This window comes from Perognathus longimembris, chromosome 2, assembly GCF_023159225.1.
Source record: "Perognathus longimembris pacificus isolate PPM17 chromosome 2, ASM2315922v1, whole genome shotgun sequence".
In the NCBI taxonomy this organism is placed as follows: domain Eukaryota; kingdom Metazoa; phylum Chordata; class Mammalia; order Rodentia; family Heteromyidae; genus Perognathus; species Perognathus longimembris.
The window spans coordinates 151,147,861-151,173,545 of NC_063162.1; the positions used below are offsets into that span (position 1 = coordinate 151,147,861).

The 25,685-nt window shown below is 54.6% G+C and overlaps 2 protein-coding genes across 4 annotated transcripts; one reads left to right on the forward strand and one right to left on the reverse strand.

Moving 5' to 3' along the window:
* Positions 1-2,563: 2,563 nt before the first annotated feature.
* LOC125345717 (basic salivary proline-rich protein 2-like) lies at positions 2,564-3,519 on the reverse strand. The gene is made up of 2 exons (XM_048337761.1): positions 3,205-3,519; positions 2,564-3,118 (listed from the first exon to the last, which is right to left on the reverse strand). The coding sequence occupies exons 1-2, from the start codon at positions 3,517-3,519 to the stop codon at positions 2,564-2,566; spliced, it is 870 nt and encodes a 289-aa protein (XP_048193718.1).
* Galnt11 (polypeptide N-acetylgalactosaminyltransferase 11) lies at positions 3,060-22,602 on the forward strand. 3 transcript variants are annotated; one of them, XM_048340498.1, is made up of 12 exons: positions 3,060-3,182; positions 10,303-10,635; positions 13,712-13,835; positions 14,801-14,967; positions 17,403-17,528; positions 17,629-17,878; positions 19,309-19,426; positions 19,830-19,982; positions 20,741-20,959; positions 21,402-21,506; positions 21,846-21,983; positions 22,105-22,273. In XM_048340498.1, the coding sequence occupies exons 2-12, from the start codon at positions 10,341-10,343 to the stop codon at positions 22,234-22,236; spliced, it is 1,827 nt and encodes a 608-aa protein (XP_048196455.1). In that variant the 5' UTR covers positions 3,060-3,182; positions 10,303-10,340; the 3' UTR covers positions 22,237-22,273. The 3 variants fall into 3 exon arrangements, with proteins under 3 accessions (XP_048196455.1, XP_048196454.1, XP_048196456.1); XM_048340497.1 differs by lacking the exon at positions 3,060-3,182 and adding an exon at positions 8,515-8,683; XM_048340499.1 differs by lacking the exons at positions 3,060-3,182; positions 17,403-17,528; positions 17,629-17,878; ... (4 more) ...; positions 21,846-21,983; positions 22,105-22,273 and adding an exon at positions 22,490-22,602 and having other exon boundaries at positions 10,341-10,635.
* The last annotated feature ends 3,083 nt before the right edge of the window (positions 22,603-25,685 follow it).

Below are 25,685 nucleotides of genomic sequence, written 5' to 3' on the forward strand. Positions count from 1 at the left end.
AAATAGACTCTTCTAATATGCTTTCCCATCACCAGACTAGGCTCGAGTTTTGCCTGAACTCTTCCCACGCCAGGCACTGGCTTCCAGGCTGACTGGCCGCACTCAGCTTCGGGGCACCTGTTTTGGGGTTCTGACTTGGATGAAGTGCATCTGCTTCTGACTTGGAGGCACGGAGGGGAACTCGCCATCTTCTCTCCTCCTGTTTGGGGCTGAGATAACCTGAATCCTTACTCCAGACGCTTTCCTCCCCCCTGGGGCCTTTCCCTTTCTTGTTTCTGACTTGCTTCTAATGGATGGCTTGGATCCCTTCCTGGAAGTGTTAGAGGGAGCAAAAGGGCAGATGAGCCAGGAGGCCGCTCCGAGTCAGCACAGGGTTAACCTGGGAGAGGACACTGCCCAAGGGGTCTTTAGCAGAGGTCAGAGTTCACTGCCACCCACAGCCTTGGGTCTCCCTGGGTGGGTCAGCGGGAAAGTACTGAGCGGGAACTTGTGGTTTCGGTAGGCGGTGTTAAGGATGGATGTTATCTGCCCAGTCAGGTGGTCCGAGCTGAGCTGATAAAGGTTGTGCAGGCTAAAGGAGGTAGAATCAGTTCCAGTGGGTGGCTAGAGCTGGTGACTGAGCAACTCTAAGCGTAAGTGAGTCTGATGGATGGGGCGGGTTTCTGACTTGGCTACCTTCTTGTGTGTCACTTGGGTGTCTTGGGTTCAACATGCTTGTTTCCGCAGGAGGAAAGAGCTCTGCTCAGCACCTCTGTCCGGATGGGACACGCCTGTTTGTTCCATTCTGCAAGGATTTTTCTGCTGCTTGGATTCTGACTTCCTTTTCTTCGTAGTGCCTTGCTCTCTTTCTTATTATTGCCCAGTGGCTTGGCAGGCTAGCTTGTCAATCACCGGGAAAAGAGTGGCTCGTGATCTCTTTCTACGGAGAGCTCCATGTTTAAGGCCAGTGGTTTCCAAACATCAATGGGCCCTTTCTGTCTTCGGAGGTATGAAACTCAGTCCTCTCCAGCTCTGGGAGCAGCCCTCTTCCCTGAGGGGGCTGGCTCCCGATAAAATTCAGGCGAATCTTATCTTATTCGCCCTTCTAAAACAAAGCCAAACAAACCCAAGTTATCCCTCAACTGTTAGCACCCCTCGGCTTCTACTCTGAAGCCTAGACCAGGACCTATCACTGTAGACTGGGGTAGGACAGCACAGAAAGGCCAACACCATTAACACCAGACTGTGACTGCCCTGCCTGACTGAAGGGCCAGTCGTGCTGTCCGCCGCAGCCAGCTCCACAGAGGCGAGGCCTCCCACGAGGAGATAAAGATGATGAGCCAGGCACTCCACCCCGGGATGGTTCTTGATTTCCTGCGGTGGGGTTGGGCAGTCTAACTGCTGGGTTCATAGTCCAGGCAGTCCAGCCAGTGTAACGGACCCCCATCAACGCAATGTCTGACTCTGCTGTAAACAGAGTATCTTATCCTTTTGGTCCTCTGGATTTACAAGCCTTCTTTTTGTTGTGTCCTTTATAACCATCTGTTCCCATCCTTTCTGCTCCTCTACTTATTTACTATGCATCTTCCTGGTCCTAACTAGCTGCTGTGTGCTCCTCTATCTACTGTGTATCTCACTGGTCCCCAAGCTTCCGCAGCCTGGCCCCTTATCTATCCTTAAACACCCTAGCCCGGGTTGCGAGCTCCAAGAGAGCAACCCCCTTCTACAGGGGCCGCTGGGTCACCCAGAGCCTGAGAACCCAGCATGCTCAGCTGTCCCTGCTGTCTGAGCACCAAGGGCAAGGGACCTCCGACCCAGGCTTTAGGGCCCATGCCAACAAGGAAGCAGCTGAAACCTGACTTCCCGTCCCCTGAAAGATCTCAGGGTCGCAAGCCCTTGAGAGGGAGAATGGCCGGTAGAAGTTCTCTGAGTGAAGGGACACGAATCTGAGAGAAAGCCAGGTAATTACGCCTTCCGAGTTACGAGGGACCAGCCCAGGCGGCCACTGAGGTCACAAAATGTCACTGGGTCACAGGCTGCATTCCACTGTAAAGATGGGCCAACGGATGGTGGTAAAACGAGTCTTCAATGTACCTAAGCGGGCCAGTGAAAGCCATCCCTGCCCGGGGAGGGGGCGGTGTCTCCGGGCCCGGGGGGGGGGGGGGGGCGGCGTCTCCGGGCCCGGGGAGGGGGCGGCGTCTCCGGTCCCGGGGAGGGGGCGGCGTCTCCAGGCCCGGGGGGGGGGGCGGCGTCTCCGGTCCCGGGGAGGGGGCGGCGTCTCCAGGCCCGGGGGGGGGGGCGGCGTCTCCAGGCCCGGGGAGGGGGCGGCGTCTCCGGGCCCCGGGGGGGGCGGCGTCTCCGGGCCCGGGGGGGGGGCGGCGTCTCCGGGCCCGGGGAGGGGGCGGCGTCTCCGGGCCCGGGGGGGGGGCGGCGTCTCCGGGCCCGGGGGGGGGGCGGCGTCCCGGCGCCCTGGCGCCCCTTCTTCCTCCGGGCTGTGAGGCGCGTCCTGGGCTCTTCCACCGCTAACTGCATGCCGCGTGCGCCCCGGTTCGATCCCGGCCCCTTGGCCGCCGGGGCCGCCGCTTCAGTCAAAGCCAGGTGGCGTGCCGCCCTGCCGAGACGCCCGGCCCTCGCCCCTCCGAGTCCGCCCGGGGTGCACGGCGCCGTGCACGGGGACGGTGGCAGCAGAGCCGTTCCGGGCGTGGCTCAGCCCCGCGGGCACTTCCGGCCGCTCCGCCGGGCCCCGTCGCGTGGAGGGCCGCGGCGGGCCTTCCGGAAGCTGACGGAGCGCTTCCGGGACGTCCCGCGCGCTGGGCCCCGCGGGTGGGACGGGGACCCCGCCCGCCGCGGCCGCGGCGCCTGAAGGACTCGCGCCGGGCTCTCGGTGGGCGGAGCCTGGGGGCCGCGCTGACGTCAGGGCGGCTGCGTCATCAGCGCGCGCGGGGGGCGGGGCGGAGGGGCGGCGCCGCCCGTGACGTAGCGCCGGTGGGCGGGGCGGGGCGGAGCGAAGGCCGGCGCGGGAGGCGGGGGGTCCCCTCCGGCGAGCCGGGCGCTGCGGCCTGGGCGCGCGGCGCGTGCGCGCGTCACGCTCGGCCGCTCGGGGAGGCGCGGCCGGCTCGGCTCGGCTCGGCGCGGGGCCCTGGCGCGGGGGATGGCACCGCCCGCGTCCTGCAAGGCCGCGGCGCTGGGCGGCGGGCGGCGCGGTGAGTAGCGGGGCGGCCGGGCCGGGCCGGGCGGTGGGGGCCGCGGCCTGGGTCGCCGGCGAGGCCGCGCGGCCTCCCTGCGGGGCCGGGGACCGCGCGGGGCCGCGGTGGGTCCGGGCCGGGGCGGCCCCAGGCGCCGGGCTCCCGGGGACCCCGGTGCGCCGCCCTCCGCGGGGCTCGCCTTCCTCCTCTCCGGAAGCCCCTGCCGTTCGTGGTCGTCCTGGGAAGGTGAGGGGTCCCTGGCACGGGGCACGGGGTGGTGCCAGGCGTTGTTGCCCTTTTCCCGTGCGCTTATTGATCTACCCGGGTCCCCGGGCTCGTGCCACGGACCTCGCATCCAGGGTGGGGGGGATCTTTGGATAAAATCATATCAAGCCCTCCCCTCCAGTTCTGATGCTCTTACTGCCCCCCTTGGAGACGTTGAACGCGCTGGTGACGGACCTCGCCGCGCAGAAGCGGGGCGGGGGGGGGGGGGAGCCGGGCCATCGGGGGTGCGGATGAAGAGGGGCCTGAGTCAGGATGCAGTCGGGGAACTGCTAATGCTTCTGTGTGACTCGCAGACTAGGACGTAATAAAGTCACTGTGAAATTACCCCAAAGGAAAAGTCATCTTAGCCTTACAGGAAATACATTCCCGTGGAAGTCCCCAGGTGACTTCGATCGTTCGGGGAATGACAATCGGGAAGCCACGGGGCTGCCTCTTGCCTGGTGATATAATAAATAAACTGGTGGAGAACGCTGGTCTGGGCCGGGTTGACTGGGGGGGATACATAGTACGCATTTGTGGAAATGTCACGACCCAACCTTCTAGGCCTACTGTATGCTAATAGTAATAATACAAAAAGGACAGACACTGTTGCGAAGTCAGATGACTAGAATTCAGATCTTCCTCCACATCCGAGTTGAGAGTGTCCTTAGGGATAGCCAATTTCTATAAGATAAAAGGGGTGGTACTAATCCTTTATTTTCGGCTTGGGTTTGCCCGACTTTGCTCCATGACTAGTGTACCTGAACTGCTGAGTACTAGGATCCCGAGAAGCTCATGACCTTCGAGCAGAGTACTCCCACAGCACGACCATGGACCACATCGTTGAGAAGGCTGCGCTGAGTGTATTTACACATACTTGTTTACATCAGTTGTGCTGAAAGACATTTTTTTAGTTGTTTAGTTATTTAACCGTTTATCCTTGTTTAGTTATTTAACTCTTCATTCGTCTTCATCTTAGTACATATTGGGGTTTTTTTTTTGGCCAGTCCTGGGCCTTGGACTCAGGGCCTGAGCACTGTCCCTGGCTTCTTTTTGCTCAAGACTAGCACTCTGCCACTTGAGCCACAGCGCCGTTTCTGGCCGTTTTCTGTATATGTGGTGCTGGGGAATCGAACCTAGGGCCTCGTGTATCCGAGGCAGGCACTCTTGCCACTAGGCTATATCCCCAGCCCCGGGTTTTTTTTTTAAACAGCACTGAGACTTGAACCCAGCGCATGGTAGGCAAGCACTCTACCATTTGAGCCACACCCTGACTTCTTTTTTTTTGGCCAGTCCTGGGGCTTGGACTCAGGGCCTGAGCACTGTCCCTGGCTTCTTTTTGCTCAAGGCTAGCACTCTGCCACTTGAGCCACAGCGCCACTTCTGGCTGTTTTCTATATATGTGGTGCTGGGGAATTGAACCCAGGGCCTCATATATTTGAGGCAAGCACTCTTGCCACTAGGCCATCTTCCCAGTCCCCTGACTTCTTGCTTGTCACTTTTTTAGTCTCTTTGAACAGAACCCTTTGTTCAAGAAGGTGGTAAGTGCTATTGGCCAGTCCCCTCCAGTCCCTGCTCACGGCCAGGTGAGGCTCGTTCTTCCAGGTGCTCTGCCAGGTTGCTTTCTCTCCATTTCCCCTTCTGTGGCATGTGTTTTGCACCGTTTTCCCTTCTGTCCTTGAGATGTAACGTTAGATACTTAGGTCCTTAAGTTCTTGTTCTCTCTCTTGGCGGTACTGGGGATTGACTTTAGGGTCTCATGCTTGGGGGAATCTACCACTTGAGGTGCCCCCACCCCCTGCTGGCCTCTGTTACTTTAGTTATTTGGGGGGATGGGGTTCTGCATAAATACCGGTCCTGCCCACGAGGGACCATGATTTTCCTATTTATATTTCTGCCTTCGGTTTGAGACCGGGTGAGACTGTGTAGCACAGGTTAGTCTGCAGTTGTGTAGCCGAGGCTGGCTTGAAATCTGCCTCAGCCTATATAGCGTTCTGGGGTTCAAGGCACTGGGCCATGCTCCCCTGCTGGTTTTCTTAGGAAAAGACATCCATGTCCAAGGATAATTCCCTAAGAGCACCTGGTGTCTCGAGTTTGCTCTGAACCTTCCATGGCTCAGTAATCTCCTTGAGCACAGTTAGAAAATACTGCTGAATCCATGTGTTCTTCCGGTTTTCCTGAGTAAATAAGAAGGAGAAGAAATAACGTGTACTTCTCTGTTGTCATCACCTGGTAATTTCGCAGGGATATGGAAGGAGCTGTACTTTCTATAAACCAATATTTGTACCCACGTGACTGTAGCTGAGTTACAATGTGTGACAGTTTGGAACACAGGCTGTACTTAACAGAGAAAATAGTTGGGCACCACTGAAAGGTAAAATGCTTTACATTTCAAACTTATTGAACATTATAAAAAGTGTTGTGTGCCGAGAGAGAAAGGAGCTGTTAAACAGATAAGTCATTGTGAGCTTTGTGGCAAGATGTACATTAGAGCAACATAGAAATTCAGACTAGAAAGTGACTCAGGGAGGAAGCATAGTCTTTGATTCTTGCTTTTACGACATGTGCTCCATGTTTGAATTTTTTAGAAATTGTTCAGTGTTTGAATTTTATTCTCAGATTTTTGGCCAGCTCACAGGCTTAAAATATTCTTTCAGTGTGCTTTGCTCATTTTGGTATGGAAATCCTCTTTGCTTCCGAATTAAGAAAAAAGACCATTTCTTTGTAAGTCTTAAACTAATACTTTCCAAAGCTGTTAAGTTACAGCTTTTTTCCCCCCCATAAATTCTTTTGTTTGTTGTTGGTGGTGGTCATGGCCCTGGGCACTGTCCCTGAATTCCTTTGCTCAAGGCTGGTGCTCTACCACCTTGAGCCACACAGCACTTCTGGTTTTTGAGTGGTTAATTCCAGATGAGAGTCTCATGGGGACTTTTCTTCCTGGGCTGGTTTTGAACCATGACCCTCAGATTTCAGCCTCCTGAGTAGCAAGGATGACAGCTATGAGGCACTGGCACCTGGCTTTTCCATAAAGTCTTTACCCTCATTCATACTAAATTTGCAGAATTTGTTTTACATTGTTTTAAAACAAAGTCAAGTACAAAGAACATTAGCCATAATGCCAGTAACCTGAGTCTATTAAGTAAATTTTTCGTAGTTGACAGAAGTAGTATTAGATTTTATATAGACAGTGTACAGAGATTGTGGAAACTGGATTTTATGTAGTGAAACAATAGTGATGACATTTTAGGTGTTGTTCAGGTATTTTCCTTTTTGCTAAGGTGTTAATGTAATAATGAGTACTCCAAGCATTAATAATCCCAGTCTCCTGAGTGGTACCTGTTAGCATTTCCCCTGCCTCAGGTCCTCGGCTCCTCCCAGACCCAGCCACGCCTAATGAGCCGCCACTCCTCACTACCTACCTACTTCCCCTTTACCCCCAGAGAGAAGCTGCCGTCTGGCTAAGGGGCAGACGCCGTGTAGCTCCCTCTTCCCTGGGAACTATGGCCCCACTGATAAACCTCCTTGTGAACCTTCTTCTCCTGCCTGTGATGATCTCCGCACGGTCCTCTGGGATGGCCGGGACCTATGCTTTCAGTACCTGCATATAGAACTTCAACTGTGCTCCTCAACTGTGCTCCTACTGTTAGACTTTTCTTTAGGATTAGTTAATTTTCAGAAGACAAATGTGGATTATTTGTGAACTTGACAAAATCTTTATAGAGACCGTATCCCTTGTTAATAAAGATGACTGGAAACGTTTCAAAAATAGGTCTTACCTAAGAGTACCGTGTAGGTGTTTCCTGGCCTAACGGGTTTAATAATTTCTTGACTTTATCATGGTCCTCCTCCCTCTCTCCTTCTGTTGAGACTCAGCATTTTAAATGTAACAGAAGTAGATGTTAATGGCAACACTAAAAAGTTTGTTTTGGGGGCTGGGAATGTGGCCTAGTGGTAGAGAGCTTGCCTAGCATGCATGAAGCCCTGGGTTCACTTCCCCAGCACCATGTATGCAGAAGAAGCTGGAAATGGTGCTGTGGCTCAAGTGGTAGAGTGCTAGCTTTGAGCAAAAAGAAGCCAGGGACAGTGCTCAGGCCCAGAGTCCAAGCCCCAGGACCGGGGGGGGGGGCGGGGGGGGGGGGAGGGGGCGTTTGCTTTTAAACTGTTACCTGGGTAATTTTGTAGATACATTTTCTGGAGTCTGGAATTGCATAGTAGCACCAAGTCAGATTCCATCTTACAAAAATGGTGTGTAGCTTCTAACCTCCCCCTCCCCCAATGTTTAGTTTTCTTCTTTTCCTTATGATTACCGACCTTTTTTTTTTTTTTTTTTTTGGCCAGTCCTGGGGCTTGGACTCAGGGCCTGAGCACTGTCCCTGGCTTCTTTTTGCTCAAGGCTAGCACTCTGCCACTTGAGCCACAGTGCCACTTCTGGCTGTTTTCTGTATATGTGGTGCTGGGGAATTGAACCCAGGGCCTCATGTATACCAGGCAAGCACTCTTGCCACTAGGCCATATCCTTTTAACAGCAATATGCTTTTAAAGCATATGCAAATAAATAGTAATTGTGAGCACAATACCCTGCTGAGTTCTTACTTGGGGCTGGGCAGATGGAAACGACCCGTATTCCAGGGTTTTCTCCCCCCCCTGCCCCCGGGCTCCCCACAATCACACCATAGACACGTCTGTGGCCCGTTGTTATCTGTGCCCATCTGCACTCTCGGTGTGGGGCATCTCGTTTCCTAACCACGCTGCAGCCCCGTCTGCTAACTCCAGCAGCTCATCAGACAAACCAGAAGGGAATCCTGGGCCTCGCCACACTGAAATCTGTAGTCCATCGTGAGAGTCATCGCTTTGCATAGACTTTGCCCCATTCCTGTCTGGCAAAACCTCAACGCTCAGATGTCTTGTGCCTGAGCAGCTACCATGACTAAAGCAAAACAACCCAGACTGACTTCGGACTTTAGGTTCATGCGCCCAACTGCGAACACATTCATTATGTTGATATCTAACTGCTCAAGTTTGGATTTTAACTATTCAAGCTTATGATTGAAAGGATTTGCTCACTAGTTGTTCGGCATAAACTACCTTACATATTGGCTGTGACCTTACTTTTAAAGGCTTTTATGCTTGCATAGTAAAGCCAGGGTTAATTGCCACCCAAGACTTAGCAAATAATACCAAGACACTTCTCACGTGGTGCTAGGTTTGTCTGTTGGTCAGATCAGAATTCAGCTTCCCATCAACTTGGTTGGAAGGTAAGCTGTTTACTGTCTTCTGGCTTACAGCATAATCCTAATTTTTAAAGAGGATTACTGAAAACTTGCTTTGTCTTGGCGTTTTGGAGATGATAATATTAAAAAAAATAATTTCATACTGCAGTATCTCTGCAGACTTCTTCCCCAGGGGTTCTCTGTGCAAAGTCTGCTCACCGGGGCTGTTTTATATGTGCATTGGCCCTCGAGAAGTTACGTGAGTCTGCATGAGAGAAGATATCAGGAAGCTTACAAGAACGGCTATTTGAGGCTCTATTTTATGCTTCTTACATTGGTGTACAAGGTGTCATGATGAGAGGGAACGCGGTTGTTTGAACTTCACTAGAAAATAACTGTTAGGTCTATGATAGGTACAGAGATAAGTGTTATCTGTGACTAGAAAGGACAACTGTGTTTTCCAAATTGCTTATTTTTAGTGACAGCCAAGATCCTGATGTGAAAAAGAACCTGTGGGCAGGGAGTGTAGCTCAGTGGCAGAGGCCCTGGCTTCTATCTCCAGCATGGCACAAACAAAAGATACCAAACCAGGGCTGGGAATGTGGCCTAGTGGTAAAGTGCTTGCCTCGTATACATGAAGCCCTGGGTTCGATTCCTCAGCACCACATATATAGAAAAAAGCCGGAAGTGGCGCTGTGGCTCAAGTGGCAGAGTGCTAGCCTTGAGCAAAAAGAAGCCAGGGACAGTGCTCAGGTCCTGAGTCCATGCTCCAAGTCTGGCAACAAAAACAAAACAAATAAACAAAAAATACCAAACCAAAAGAAAACAATTCCTGTAATTTTACAGTTCAATGATACTTTAAATAGTCTGTCACATTATCTGTAGTACTTACATTTTCTTCTCTGTCTTTTTTTTCTTCTGTTGGTTGTGGGGCTTGAACTATGGACCTGGGCGCTGTCCCTGAGCTCTTCAGCTCAAGGCTAGCGCTCTACCACTCCAGCCACAGCGCCACTTCTGGGTTTCTGGTGGTTAATTGGAGACAAGAATGTCATAGACTTCCTTGCCTGGGCTGGCTTTGCATGGCGATCCTCAGATCTCAGCCTCCTGAGTACCTAGGATGACAGATGTGAGCCACTGGCATTTTCTAAAGAAAAGTTAGAACTTGAAAAAAAAATGAGCAAACAGAAAGCAGTCAAAAAAAAAAGTGGAGAACTCCAGATTAACCTGGACACATGTAAATCAGGCAGCTACGTGCTGCCTCTGGCTTAATGAGAATGAATATATCACCTTTTAAAAAATGTCTATGCTAGGGGCTGGGAATATGGCCTAGTGGCAAGAGCGCTTGCCTCCTACACATGAAGCTCTAGGTTCGGTTCCCCAGCACCACATATATGGAAAACAGCCAGAAGGGGCGCTGTGGCTCAGGTGGCAGAGTGCTAGCCTTGAGCAAAAAGAAGCCCAGGGACAGTGCTCAGGCCCTGAGTCCAAGGCCCAGGACTGGCCAAAAAAAAAAAAAAAAGTCTATGCTATTCATCTACATGTCTTACTATATTTGAATCTCTGTACAGGGGCCCTACTTGGCAGCTTGGACAGTTGAGAGCATGTATTGATGGATGATTTAAAAGTGTACTGAAGTGTCTAACTTATCTACCCTTTTTTTCTAGGAAACTGAAAATGTCCCTTCAGCCATGCTAGGTCTATAATGGGAAGTGTCACGGTTCGGTATTTCTGTTATGGGTGCCTTTTTACATCTGCAACCTGGACGGTGTTGCTTTTCATCTATTTCAATGTCAGCGAAGTGACTCAGCCCCTTAAGCATGTGCCCTTCAAGGGGTCCGGGCCCCAGGGGCCAGTTCCCAAAAAATTCTATCCCCGCTTCACTCGAGGCCCAAGTCGAGTATTAGAATCACAGTTCAAAGCAAACAAAATGGATGATGTGATAGATAATAATATTGGAGACTCGGAAAAAGACCACCTAAAGTCCTCTTCTGAATTGGGTAAGTTGTGTTTGATTTTTACCAACAGCTATACTGAACTATGTAGGCACTGAAAATTCATTCCTTAAATGATGTGTTGCTCAGTAGACTAGAAATGCACCAATTCCCCTTTAATTTTTGTGAAGTAGCTGAGGTTCTGTGATTTTTGAAGATTTTTTTTACCTGTGACATCAGTATTTTATGAGTAACTAGAAGAAACAAGGACAAGAGAAGAAAACAATGAAAAAGGGCTGAAAGAAAATGGAACCTATAAGAGATTTTGTAATTGCTCAGATTATTTAGTAAGGGGAAAAAATGCTTCATAGTGACCCTAACTTATTTTGCATGCTTAATTAAAACAACGTGTAAAGCATTAGATTTGGAAATAAGCTCAGATTACTTAGACCTAATGAGCCTTCCACCTATGAGCGATAAGACCCTGCAGTAGATGTGGGTGTATGAAATCATAGTATAAAAGAAAAGCCCCCTTTCCTCTTACATCTGTTTAATTTGGAAACAAGAATATGCCTTTGAGCACTGCAACTTCATGGTCCAAGTTTGGGCAAATTTTCTCCAAGGGGTAAGTCAGTCGGTTAATTTGGTAATTTCCCGAACTTACTAAAAATGTAACTACTCTGTATATCACCTTTATAATAACAAAAATCATTTAAAAAAACTTAATGAAAAATACTTTGAGCCAGGTGCTAGTGGCTCAAGCCTATAATCCTAGCTACGTTGGAGGCTGAGATCTGAGACTCTTTATCTCCAATAAACTAATTGGGAAAAGCTGGAAGTAGTGCTGTGGCTCAAGTGGTTGAGCTCTAGCCTTGAGTAAAAGAAGTTCAGAGACAGCTCCCAGGCCCTGAGCTCAAGCCCCAAGTCCAACACACACACACACGGTACTTTGATTGTAGAAACATCACATACTAGGTAATCTAAAAGTCTAAAGTATTGTACATTGTCTTGATAGATGGAAAGTGCCAGAGAACATAAAGGAAGTGCTACCACAGATGTTTGATGATCTAGGACTTAATGATCTTCTAAGTCAATCAGAAATGATGCTAATATGCACTTCAACTTTAGTATACCTTCTGCTCTTTAAATAACCACTTCACATTTTAAAAGCATTAATGGAGAACTCTTGTTTTCCATGTTTATTTTGGTTTCATTTCTACAAAACAAAAATAACACCGGGTCCTCCATTTTGAATGAACTTTGTAGCTGTCTTTGAAAGTAGGGGAAACATTGTACATATTCAGAGTGACAAACTGAGATTTCCTAAGTGAAAAACTTAATAGAAAACCTGAAGAATCTATACAATTGCTATGAGAGCAAATGAATTCTGCAGCTGCAAAAAGTTGTATTTCTGTAAGCTAGCTCCAGAAACAAAACTAAGAGAGGACTCCATTTAGAGTAGCACCAACAAGTATGGAATACTCAGGAATAAATGTGGCCGAGCAAGAGAGAGACGCTGAAAAGGAGAAGACAGTGCTGGAGGAAGTTACTGCAGACCATGGCAAGTGGAGAGACAGCTTAGGTTGGCAAAAGTAGTTACTAAAAACTAGGGTGTCAGCGCTGCCCAGAGCTGTTTGGCTCCTATCAGAATGTCAGTGGACTTTAAAGATGGTAATATCCTAAAATTAATAGGGAATGAAAGTAGTACTGATTAGAAAGTGGTACAGACGAGTTGGTACTCTTGGAATACAGTTGAGGCCTCATACTTAACCAATTCCAAATCTTTCTGCACAATGAAAGTAATGAAAGCTGTTTTTATTACCCTAAGGACAGACATACGGATCAGTGGAACAGAACAAAGAGTCTAAAAATAAGTCTGATGACATTTGTGCTCAGTTGATTTTTCCAGAAGGATATATAAGAACATTTGAGGAGGAGAGAGTAGCTAGAAAAATAGTCCTGAGGCTCTGAATAGTGGCTCAGTCCTATAAACCCAGCTACTTGAGAATTACATCTTGAGGCCAGGCTGAGCAAAAAGTTAGCGAGACCCCCATCTCAACAAATAAGCCAGAGATAGCTCTGTGGGAAGCCAGACACAAAGATGGCGGCCTGGGGCTAGCTCTAGGCAAGGACTGGAGACCTCAAAATAACTAAGGTAGCAAAGAGTCATCGGTGTGACTCTGGTGGTAGAACGCCTGCCGACCAAGTGCGAGGTCTTGAGTTCAAACCCCAGCACTGCCCTCCCTCCCCCCAAAAGAAGGCACGAGTGTAGGCCAGCGTAGTGTTAGCTTGAGAAGGATGCTGATTTCCGAAGAGGGTTATCAGTAAAGAAAACGTGTGAAGCACTGGAGCGCCACCTAGCAAGAGCGAAGCTCCGAGTTCAAACCTTGGCAGTCAATCCAGAACTGTCAGCCTTGCACTGAAACCTTGCTACGCTCCAGTGCCAAAGGCAGAGCCGCCCCGCCGCGGCCCGCGCACGCGCCCCAGCAAGTGCTGGCTGGCTTGCTTTTTAACGCTTGTTCGCATCTTTGGGGGCGAGTCCGTCTTGAAGGCTTTGGAAGGCGCCGTCTGTGAGGACAGGTGGAAGGCGTGATCTGGGAGACCCACAGTCACAGGAGACGGTCTCCGTGCCAGGCTGCGGCCTCCCACAGTGGGCGTGTGAGCAAGAGCAAGTGTGCTCGCTGTCCGCCTCCCGGTGAGGGCCGTGCAGGGACTCACTTCCTGTTGCGTGAGTCTGAAGGCACAGACTGCAGGAGCCCTTTAAATGGGAACGCTTACCAGGGATTCGTAGAAAAACCTGCTAAGACGGAGGCCTAGTGACATTTAATAACCCATAGCTCTTATGGAAAATGATCAGACTTCTCCTTGGTCACGTGTAAGTTCTTCTCACCCATATAACAAAGCGCCGTTGGGGTTGCGGCTTGTGAGCAGCTGGTGTTGACGGTTAAGCACCCTGCTTTGCACTCGCTACGTAGGAACCTGATCTCAGCCTCGGTCTACCTGAAACCCGAGACAACCTACATTTGAGAAACAGGGCTATTTGATTATAATAGGGTAAACTCAAGACATTTGGCGGATGGTAATGAGTAATGTAGCAGTCTCTCCTTACTGAACGCGCTAACGAAAGCTCCCTGTTTTGCAGGAATGATTTTTAATCAACGTGATCAGGAGTTGAGAGATTTGGGCTATCAGAAACATGCCTTTAATATGCTTATTAGTAACCGCCTGGGGTACCACCGAGACGTGCCCGACACCAGGAATGCAGCGTATGTTCTTTGTTTCTTTCTGCTTATACATTTTAGTACCAGGGCGCTTGGTGCCAGTTTTAAGAATTCAAGAGCAGCCAGCGTGAGACCTAGTCCCAGGGTTTACAGGACCCCGCGTCAGTCAGAGACGGCAGATGAGGAAACATTCCAGAAGCACGTGGACGAGGCCTAGGGTGGACCGGGCAGCGAGGCCCAGACCCTAACAGCGCCGGTTCCACAGAGAAGAGGCCCTGGGAGCCGGGAGGATGGGCTTTGATGGGGCGGGGGAGGAGTGTTCCTGACCTGGTCCTCTTTGCTGTGCTGGGCAGCTGCAGGAGCTAGGCAGGGCCAGACCAGGGAAGAAGAATTGAGAACTTTGGGGTTGATTCCTCAGTAGTTTCTTTGGTTGCTTATCTAGTAGTTACAGTTGTGACACGAAAGCTCTTCTAAGATCTTGAGAGATTATAGCTAACTTCCAATATGTTCTTATTTTACTGGGAAAAAAAATTTCAGGTGCACAGTTTAAACTCTGTCCTTCTGAAAGCTCTTGAGGGGAAGCTAGACATCCGCTGGCGCGTTCTGTGTTCCGCGCTTGCAGTATACGGAAAGCCCAGGGAAGCGCGGAGGTTTACAAATGTTCATCTAAGGCCGCGCGCGGTGGCTCACACCCGTAATCCCAGCTACTTGGGAGGCTGACATTGGCAAGATCCCTTCTCAACCAATAAGCACGGTGAAATGCTTTGTACCTCTAATCACGGCCGTGTGGGAAGCAAAAGCTGCACCCTACTTGCAAAACGAGCGAGGCAAAGGGCGGCCAGGGGATGGCTCAGGGGGTCTAAGTCTGCAAAAAGGGGGGGGTGTCTTAAGGATCTGCGTGCTTGGGCCGGCTTGCAGCCACAGCGCCGCAGGTCTCGGCCCCCCGAGTGCCCAGGGTCACAGGCAGCGGGGCCTCGGGCGTGTCAGCGGTTCGCGTCTCTCCTCTGCAGGTGTAAGGAGAAGGCGTACCCGGCCCGGCTGCCCGCCGCCAGCGTGGTGATCTGCTTCTACAACGAGGCCTTCTCCGCGCTGCTGCGCACGGTGCACAGCGTGCTGGCGCGCTCGCCCGCGCCCCTGCTCCACGAGGTCATCCTGGTGGACGACGCCAGCGACTTCGGTGAGCGCCGGGCGGGGCGGGGGGCGGGGCAGGGGGCGGGGTCAGTCGCCACCTCCATGGGGCCTCTCAGACTGACCCATCCAGTTGCATTGGACGCGTCCGTTGACGTGTATTGAAGGGCTCTGCACAACCACTGGGTGATAATAATAATAATCATAATAATAAGAAGACCTAGTAAGCAGATTGGCAGGGAGTCATCTCTGGTGTTGCCTCACCCACCTTTAATTCACTGTCGATTCTTGCACGGAGCGGCCCCTCCCCCCTCCACCGTGGGAGCCCCTCTAGCCGCACCCCGCATCCAGCCCCAGGCCCCCTTGCGAGACGGGATGCGCCCAAGATCCTCAGCTGGCGGGCACTGGCGGCTCATGCCCGTCATCCTGGCTGCTCGGGAGGCTGACATCGGAGGGTGCTGGTTCAAAGCCAGCCCGGGCAGGAATGAGATTCTTATGTCCAATAGAAGACCCCCCTCCCCCCCAAAAGAAAAGCCAGAGGTGGGGCTGTGACTCAAGGAGTAGAGTGCAAAAGCAGCTCGGGGACAGTGGCTGCCCAGGCCCCGAGCTCAGGATGGGAGTGGGCATTTGTGCACATGTGAACACATGCACACGCACGTACACACACACACACACACACTCGGCAGCTGTGAGGCTAGCTGGGCCTCCCTCCCTCGCTCCCTCCCCGGGCTCCTTCCTCACGCCCCCCAGGACGCAGGCGTGGGCGGCGTGGCCGCGTGCCCGCCCGCGCGGGTGCTGTGCACGAGGAAGCATACCTGTCACACGTGGGGAGCACACCCGTCACCCGTGGGGAGCACACCCGTCACACGTGGGGAGCACACCCGCCACACGTGGGGAGCACACCCGCCACACGTGGGGAGCACGTCGCGGGAATCCAAACGTACTTTCACAACCAGGTGGTGAGGAACCAAGCCTTTAGTATTCATATTGACTGGAGACTGAGTTCTAGAATGCGCGCGTGTTTCTGGTCACCCGTGACTGGGGGACACGGCCTCGCTCTGTTGGCAGCGCCGGTCCTCCCGCTCCGGCCCCTCGAGTGGCGGGAAGGGGCCACCGCAGCCGACCCGTATTTCATCCTGTCCTCTGTCTAGAAGGAAAACTTGATGAGCTCAAGTCGTTTATGCATTAGCTACGGAAGAAATTACATATTATCCCATGAGCTTTGACTTCGAGCTTTAAGAAAGGTAAATAACCCGGGATTGGTAAAGAAAATATTTTGTGTGTTTGGAAGAAAGGTACAAAATGATAGGTTAGGTTTCCCGTGGCTCTTAGGCGTGGTAGAAACGGTCAGCGCTATGTAGCGAGTCTGGAGTGGAATAAGATTCTGGTTAGTTAAACAAGACAAGACATTTCAACTCACTGTGACATGTGGTGGTGATCGTGTCTGCGTGGCTTGGTGGTGATGGTGTCTGCGTGGCGTGGTGGTGATCGTGTCTGGGTGGCGTGGTGGTGATGGCGTCTGCGTGGCGTGGTGGTGATCGTGTCTGCGTGGCGTGGTGGTGATGGCGTCTGCGTGGCGTGGTGGTGATGGCGTCTGCGTGGCGTGGTGATCGCGTCTGCGTGGCGTGGTGGTGATGGCGTCTGCGTGGCGTGGTGGTGATCGTGTCTGCGTGGCGTGGTGGTGATGGCGTCTGCGTGGTGTGGTGGTGATGGCGTCTGCGTGGCGTGGTGGTGATGGCGTCTGCGTGGCGTGGTGGTGATGGCGTCTGCGTGGCGTGGTGGTGATCGTGTCTGCGTGGCGTGGTGGTGATGGCGTCTGCGTGGCGTGGTGGTGATGGCGTCTGCGTGGCGTGGTGGTGATGGCGTCTGCGTGGCGTGGTGGTGATGGCGTCTGCGTGGCGTGGTGGTGATGGCGTCTGCGTGGCGTGGTGGTGATGGCGTCTGCGTGGCGTGGTGGTGATCGTGTCTGCGTGGCGTGGTGGTGATGGCGTCTGCGTGGCGTGGTGGTGATGGCGTCTGCGTGGCGTGGTGGTGATGGCGTCTGCGTGGCGTGGTGGTGATGGCGTCTGCGTGGCGTGGTGGTGATGGCGTCTGCGTGGCGTGGTGGTGATGGCGTCTGCGTGGCATGGTGGTGATGGCGTCTGCGTGGCGTGGTGGTGATCGTGTCTGCGTGGCGTGGTGGTGATCGTGTCTGCGTGGCGTGGTGGTGATGGCGTCTGCGTGGCATGGTGGTGATGGCGTCTGCGTGGCGTGGTGGTGATCGTGTCTGCGTGGCGTGGTGGTGATGGCGTCTGTGTGGCGTGGTGATCGCGTCTGCGCTCCCCCTTGTTCACGGGCCCTGGGCGAGGTGCCACGCGGCCAGGGCCCCGCCCCGCCCCTTCCTCCCGCGCCGTCCCGTGGAGTCAGCCACGCGATCGAGTCCCAGCCCAGCGGGAGCGGGGAGGCGCTGCGGGCCGGGCGCTCAGGGGGCGCCCCCTCTTCCAGATGACCTGAAAGGCGAGCTGGGCGAGTATGTCCGCAAGTACCTCCCCGCCAAGGTCCGGCTCGTGAGGAACGCGCGGCGCGAGGGGCTGATCCGGGGCCGCATGGTCGGGGCCGCGCACGCCACAGGTACGGGGGGGCCCTGCGTGCTCACAGCCGCGGGGGGGGGCCGGGGCAGCACGGGCACGCGCACACCCCCCCCCCTCCCCCCCGTGCCTCGTCCCCCCAGGCGAGGTGCTGGTGTTCCTGGACAGCCACTGCGAGGTGAACGTGGCGTGGCTGCAGCCCCTGCTGGCCGCCATCCGCCGGGACCCGCACACGGTGGTGTGCCCCGTCATCGACATCATCAGCGCCGACACGCTGGCCTACACCGCCTCGCCCGTCGTGCGCGGGGGCTTCAACTGGGGGCTGCACTTCAAGTGGGACCTGGTCCCGCCCTCCGAGCTGGGCGGGGCGGACGGGGCCACGGCGCCCATACGGTAAGGCAAAGCGAGGCACGCGCCCAGGGCCCGGGGTCTCGCCGCCCTCCAGGCAGGCAGCTCGCCTGCCCTGGGGCCAGGGGCCCTCCCTCCCTCCCGCACTCCCTCCCGCCCTCCCCGGGGCCCGGTCAGCACTGCCGTTTTCGGGTTCCTGGTCGTTTCAGAAGTTGGGGGTGCAGAGTCAGCAGCAGTCAACTTTTGGTTCCTCCTTCCTTTAACTTTCAGAAGTGCTTTTCAGATCGTTTACTGAGCTTTTGTCCTGAGAGCTCGTTCTGACATTTTCGCTCTTATCCTTGAACACAGTAGCCAGTGGGTGTGAAGGAGCTGCTCAGCGACATAATATGCTTCTATTGTAGGTTGTCTCTTCTATGTGATGTGTGTGTGTGTGTTGCCAGTCCTGAGACTTGAACTCAGGGCCTGAGCACTGTCCCTGGCTTCTCTTTGCTCAAGGCTAGCACTCTACTACTTGAGCCACAGCGCCACGTCCAGCTTTCTCTATATATGTGGTGCTGGGGAATTGAACCCAGGGCTTCATGTATGTGAGGCAAGCACTCTTACCACTAGGCCATATTCCCAGCTCCTTATGTAATTTTTGTTGTTGTTGGTCACGGCTTGAAATCTGGGCCTGGACGTTGTCCCTGCTCTTCAGGTCAAGCGGAGCGCTCTACCACTGGAGCCACAGCGCCACAACCAGTTTTCTGTTGGTTAACTGGAGATAAAGAGTCTCATGGACTTTCCTGCCCGGACTGGCTTTGAACCGTGATTCTCACATCTCAGCCTCCTGAGCAGTTAGGATGACAGGTGCAAGTCACCAGCTGTGACTTTTTAAAAAAATTTTCTTGGTAGTTGGCTATCTGTTGTTTGCTTTCTGCCAGGCATCAGAGTCTTTGCTTGGTAGTTTGCTTCTCTTCCACAGGTGACTTGGTCCAATAAAAGCTATGGCCCACGGGTGGGTTTCCGGAGGTGAGATGCCCGGAAGGGGCGTCTGACCACGGACCAAGCTGTTGTTGGGTCTCACGCGTGTTAGGATACTCAGCCAATTCTAGTGGCAGCCTCTTGACAGGATATGACAAGCCCCAACAGCTAACCAAAAGTGTCAGCACCAGCACCTCTGACCCGACTCTGCGGGGCCGCGGCCTCCCGTGGCAGGCCCCCCCAGTTCCATTTTCGGCCTCGCAGCTCTGCCAGACCATCAACGATCACGATATGGTTAATCGGTGGATTTCTTCTAAACCTAGTACTTCACGCACTTGGTCACGTTGCTCTGCCAGGCACGGAGCGCCTCCTTAGCAGCGTCGAGGGCGGCGCAGCGTGGCCGCCCCGCCCGTGACGGGAGCGGGAGGAGTGGGGCACGCTGGCTTCCTAGAGTCGGTATGGGAGAGGCGCGCGGGGCCCTTGCCGGTGTGGGCAGCGTCTGCTCTCCCCTCCAGGTCGCCCACCATGGCCGGGGGGCTGTTCGCCATGAACAGACAGTACTTCAACGAACTCGGCAAGTATGACAGTGGCATGGATATCTGGGGAGGAGAAAATTTGGAAATTTCATTTCGGGTAATTTTTATGTTCTTGTGTGTTCAATAATTAAACGGTGTCATGAAGTAGATCCTCATTCATCCCCCGCGGTCTCTCTAGGTTCTCGGGCTTCTCTTAGTGAGTTCTGCCTTTGTCTAGCCTCCGCTCTGGGTAATGCCGCTGGAGGGGGGGGTGAGGTGGGGGGAGGAAGGCCGTTCACTGGCCGGGACCGTAGGGCGTCTTCTGCTAGGCTGCTGAAGCCCCGCGCTGTCACTAGCATTTTCACACACAGCAGCGAGTGAGGATGGCCCGTCTGCAGCTCACGTCAGAGGGGTGTTTCCTAGTAGTGCCCCCGCTTCCTTGTGCGTGGTCCCCGATGGCCGCTCACGGATGACCGCGCGGCCCGCAGTCCGCCGCTCACGCCCGCTTTGCTTCCCGCCAGATCTGGATGTGCGGCGGCAGCCTCTTCATCATCCCCTGCTCGCGCGTGGGGCACATTTTCCGGAAGCGGCGGCCCTACGGCTCTCCGGAGGGCCAGGACACCATGACCCACAACTCCCTGCGGCTGGCGCACGTGTGGCTGGACGAGTACAAGGTGAGGCCCGCGGGGGTCACAGGCTGGCGCCACCACACCCGGCCGCGTTGAGCCCCGGCTCCGAGCTGGCGTCTAACTGCCGTCCTTCCCATCAGAAAAAGTGCCGTTCCCATCCCCAGTTCCCTCCCCCCCGTGACCCCGCAGACCCCGCTGCCCCTCTTCCTCTCCTGGACTCGAGAGCTGCTGCCGTCGGCCCGGCGCGCCTTGGATTCCTTCTCTCTCGTCGGCCTTCATCACCTTGCAGTATTTCTTTGTAACTTTCAGCGATATTAGGTGTTTGTGTAACCTCTTTATTAAGTGTAACTTACATGAGCATTTTGAACGTTACACCATCACACGCCTGACCCGTAGCGCGGCAAGCCCAGGTACAACAGTAATTTATGCTCACGTGTGTATCATGTGTGTTAGCACTCGAGCCGCAGCGCCACGCCCGGCCTTCTCTGCGTATGTGGCGCTGAGGACTGGAACCCATGGCTTCAGGCGTGCTAGGCGAGCGTGTGCCGCTGGGCCGCGCTCCCAGCCCCCGCTTTGGGTTTTAGCATGGCAGCTCATCCGTGCGCGGGGGCTTGCAAGCAGAGTTTCTGGGAATCTTGAGTTTCAAAGCCGAGGCAGCGATGGGGGGGGGGGTGGGGTGGAGATGTCAGCGCAGGCGAGGCTTCCCCGCCACGTCCGCAACAGCGCAGAATCACTGCACGGGACGTGCAAGGGGCACAAGTCCCGCGTGTCCCGCGTGTCACGCTCCCCTCTCCAAAACCCAGGAGCAGTACTTTAACCTACGACCCGACCTGAAGAGCAGAAGCTACGGGAACATCAGTGAGCGCGTGGAGCTGCGGAAGAAGCTGGGGTGCCAGTCGTTCAAGTGGTATTTGGATAACGTTTACCCCGAGATGCAGATCCCCGGACCCAACGCCAAACCTCAGCAACCCCTTTTCGTCAACAGAGGCCCCAAACGCCCCAAGGTCCTTCGGCGTGGACGGGTGAGACATGTTTGTGATAGTCCATGACTGGGTGTGGTGGGAACCTTCTGCCCCCCCCCCCCCCCGTCGTCCCCCTCCCCCTGCAGCCCACACCCGGGACTTGAGCGCAGAGCCTCGCTTTTGTTATTAACATCCCTCACCGTGGGTGTAAGGGGGTGTACGCTCGTAGTGCTTGTGTTATCACAACCACAGGGGTGGCGAGGGCCGAGGCGAGGGCCCCACGGAGTTGGGGCGCTCCGCTCGAGCGTGTCTGCCGTCCCCGCTCCTGGGGGGCCAGAGTGGAGGCTCGAGGCCTCCCCCGCATGCTCGCTAAGTAAAAGAGCACGGGGCGTCTGACGGTTCCGTTCCACTCCTTGGCCCGCACGCGTCTCGGCTTCGGGCCGTCGGGGCCTGGCTCCCAAGGGCTCGCACGTAGCTGAGCCATCCGCGCGCTCCTTCCCAGCTCTACCACGTCCAGTCCAGCCGGTGCCTGGCGGCCCAGGGCCGCCCCAGCCAGAAGGGGAGCCTGGTGGTGCTGCGGGCGTGCGATTACACGGACCCGGCGCAGGTGAGCGGAGCCCCCCCCCCACCATGCTACCCGACGCCAGCCTCGAGGTGCAGCCTCGCGGCCCCGAGGGGAGACCGAGGCCACGGCGCCAAGGCGGGGCCGTGCCGGGGCGGGGAGCCGCGTGTCCCGGCCACCCCCAGGCCGCGGGGCGCGCGGGGCCGAGGACGGTGCCTCGCCTTCCCCTGTGTGACGTCATCCTAAGCGGCGGCTAAGCGGCGGCGTGGGCACGGCCGCTCGCGTGCGATTCGTGTCTTGCACACGCACAGGGCGTGCCGCGGTCCAGTCCCGCCCCCCGGGCTCCGCGGCCGCGCCGGGGTTCCAGGCCCTTCTTCTCCGCAGGTGTGGGTTTACAACGAGGAGCACGAGCTGGTGCTCAACAGCCTCCTGTGCCTCGACATGCCCGAGACGCGCTCCAGCGACCCGCCGCGCCTCATGAAGTGCCACGGCTCCGGCGGCTCCCAGCACTGGACCTTCGGGGTGAGGGGCGGGGGGGGCTCCCAGCACTGGACCTCCGGGGTGAGGGGCGGGCGGGCGGGTCGGGGCCCCCCGGCCCCCGCGTGCACTGGGGTGCTCACCGCGCCCCGCTGTCGTCCCGCAGAGGCAGAGCCGGCTGTACCAGGTGTCGGCGGGCCAGTGCCTGAGGGCGGTGGAGGCGCCGGGCGCCCCGGGCGCGGTGGCCATGGGCATCTGCGACGGCTCCCCCTCCCAGCAGTGGCGCCTGCAGGGCTGAGGCGGGAAGGGCTTCCGCGCCCACGGCGCCCACGGCCGCTGCGGAGCTGCTGCTAGCAACATCGTGCTCACGGGGAGCGAGGCACTCGGGTTAATGGTGAAGAGCCAGGTGGACACGGCGTCGGCGGTTATTCATGCTTCTTCATTTCTCCCTGGGCGACGGCGTGGATTTAGCGGATCAAAAACCTTGTCATGATTTTTTTTAGACTTCATAGAAGTTAATTATTTTCTATCATGTGTTGAATACGTTTTAGATGATTTGAAAAAACAAAAAACGAACGTTACTTTTAACTTCAGGTGTCATAATATTTAAATTATTTTGATTTACGGTACTACATTTAAATAAAGGATTTGATTATTTAACTAGTGTCTGGGGTTCGGCGCGGTTCTGTGGGGTTCTCGGCCGGCCTGTGAGCCGTGGGCTTCAGCGGAGGAGCCACGGATACGGGTGTTCCACACGGACGGGGACAGCTGCCGAGTCACCCGTGCAGAAGACAGGGCCTGGCCGGGACGGACTTGGCCGATGTGCGCATGCGGAGCCCGGCGGCAGGACCGACTCCGATTTGGGGAAACCCAGGCTGCCGGTGGAGCCCCACACCGGCCCTCTCGCTTTGAGTTTGCTTTTCAGGTAAGGTCTGCGCTGTAACCCTCCTGCCTCTGCCTCCCGAGTAGCTGGGAGTACAGGTGGGCCCCACGACGCCCAGCAGCTCAGTCTCCATCTCCAGCTGACGCAAAGTAGCCAAGAATCCCGTACTACGTAACTGACTTATATCCTAAGCATTTACTCTGTCATTTGACTTCAAGACCAGATAGTGCAGCTGGGAAGCGAAAGGCAGCCATATGGTGGATTTAAACCCAACAGTATCAGCCATCGTGTCGAGGGTAAATGGCTCCATCAAAAGGCAGAGAGATTGTTAGGCTGGGAAAGAATCCAAAACCAATCATCCAACGCCATACGATACGAAGCGCACTGTCAAAGTGAGGACAAGATAAAATGAGTAGAGTCCAAGTCAGGCTTCAACATGCACGCCCTGACACGTGAACACGAGGCAGCGCACTTCAGCAGAGAATATCCTACATGTGGCAGCAAGTGTGCAGAAGAGGGTTCATCAAGGGGAAGTAATCCAGAGCATGCGCAGAGCTCAAGGCAGAACTTCTGAAATACACGCGTGAATACAACGTGAATACAACGTGAAACCAACCAACATGGAGCACAGCAAAGGAACACACAAGGCATTTCTACCAAGATAGATTGTGTTCCCGGTGATCAGACGAGATTCAGCATATTATGTAAATTCTAGCCATGCAAGGCATAGCACAACTCAGTAGCTAGGAAGTTAGTCAGGTCAGGTGCAATGGCTCATACCTGTAATCCCAGGACGTAGAGACTGTCCAGTCCCAAGGCCAGCACAGGCACAAGGTTCAAAAGATGAAACTAAATGTTGTGTGCATCTGTAGTTGGAAAATCTCCAGCTACCTGGAAACAAACACATTTTGACTTGGGTCCAAAGAGGCTATTTTGGGGCTGGGAATATGGCTTAGTGTAGAGTGCTTACCTCGTCTCCATGAAGCCTTGGGTTCGATTCCTCAGGACCACATATATATAGAAAAGGCCAGAAGTGGCACTGTGGCTCAAGTGGTAGAGTGCTAGGCTTGAGCAAAAAGAAGCCAGGGACAGTGCTCAGGCCCTGATGTCAGTCAAGCCTCAGGACAGACAGACAGACAGACAGACAGACACACACACACACACACACACAAAGCTATTTTGCCAGGTACCATGTTTCATGCCCATAATACTAACTTACTCAAGAGGCTTAAATCTGAGGATTACAGTCTAAAGCTAGTCTAGACAGACAAATCAGGAGACACTTCTCCAATTAACCAGCAGCAATCTGGATCTGGAGGTGCGGCCTGCCTAAGCAAGCAAGCATGAGGCCCTGAGTTTAATTCTCAGTATCAACAATAACACCCATCCCCCAGTAAACCCACCGAATATCAACTAAACGGTGTGAGAAGATCCCTTACCCAGGATTAAGAATGGCGAGCTCATGCCTGGCATGAAAAAGGTAGAGAGCGAAAGCTCCTACTGTCTTGAGAATGCAGAACGGAAGACAGACAAGCTTCTTACTCGCATCCAGTCGCAGGAGTTGGGTGCGCACAAGCGGAACGGACATGGATGCTCACAACAGCTTTCTTATTGCCAAGTAAAGTAGAAGGAAACGCTTAGCAGAACTCAACATGGGGGGCAGGGGGTGCATGAAGTCAGATTGTCAAGCGAGGTCCAGTGTGCGTCTGCCCAGGCCTCCAGGATACCCAACTGTAGACATAAGCTGAGGGACTCGGTCCAGCCTCGTGACCCCGCCGAGCCACTTCCCACGGTGGGTGGGATCCCCTCACCCCATGTGAACTCGGGTGTGAGCGTCAGCGTGTAGACAGCTGCACTGCCCTGCACTCCACATCGTTTGATGGCTTTAACCACGTCACGGGGGGACCAACGGTCACCTGTCTGATGATGGCGTGCAACTTTCACATAAAGTACATGACAATTTTTCTTTAAGGAGGCATACAGTGCCTCCAAAAACGCATTCGCCGAGGAAACAAGGCCAGCAGGGCCGTGCTTACCTCTCGTGTGGGTCGGTGCGGAGCGGGGGTGGGGCATTTCCGCAGGAAGGTGATGGGTGGATGCATCGGGTACGCAGGACGCACGCAGGACGCACGTTCTTCACCGGCACCGCGTCACGTCCCGCCCAGTGTGTGTTTGGGGAATGGCTCGAGACGCTCCACACTGGGGTTTTACCCAGCTTGGGCTCCGGGAGTGTTCTGAGCATGCTCAAGCCCGCAGTGGGCTCCCTGCAAACCATGCTGCTGGAACTGGAGGTTTCCAGAACCGGAGCGTGGCTGGCGAGAAGCAAGCGCAGGAGACACCGGCTCCTCCTGCCCAGGACCGGGATGGAGACGATGACCAGGAATGACTGTTGGCAACATGCCGTGGTGACGCTCAGGCCGATGGCACCGCGCCACGCGCGTGGCAGGCCGAGTCCTCGTGTCCAGGGCACGGGCGGGCGGGCGAGCGGAGCATCTGTGTGGAGCCTCCCGAGGGGAACTGTGTCTGGTGACTAGGAGTCTCTGCAGACGCGGGGTCCTCCCGGGAAGGCGTGGGGGTGCGCACGGGGGCGGAGCGCACGTAGAGGCCTCTACTCTACTGGGGGGGGGGGGGGGTGCGAAGCCACGGGCGTCCAGGAAGGTATCGGCAGGCCCGGGAATTCCAAGCCCACACTAACAGAAGACACGAGGCAATGTTTATAGATGTAAAATATTTTATTTGTAAATGGTGATCTTCTAAATCTGTGTTCACAAATTCCAAAACCCATAACACTCTGTATACTTCAAAAAATTCAATTTTTGCCAACATTAGATACTATTATACAGAACAGAAACAACAAAACCCGG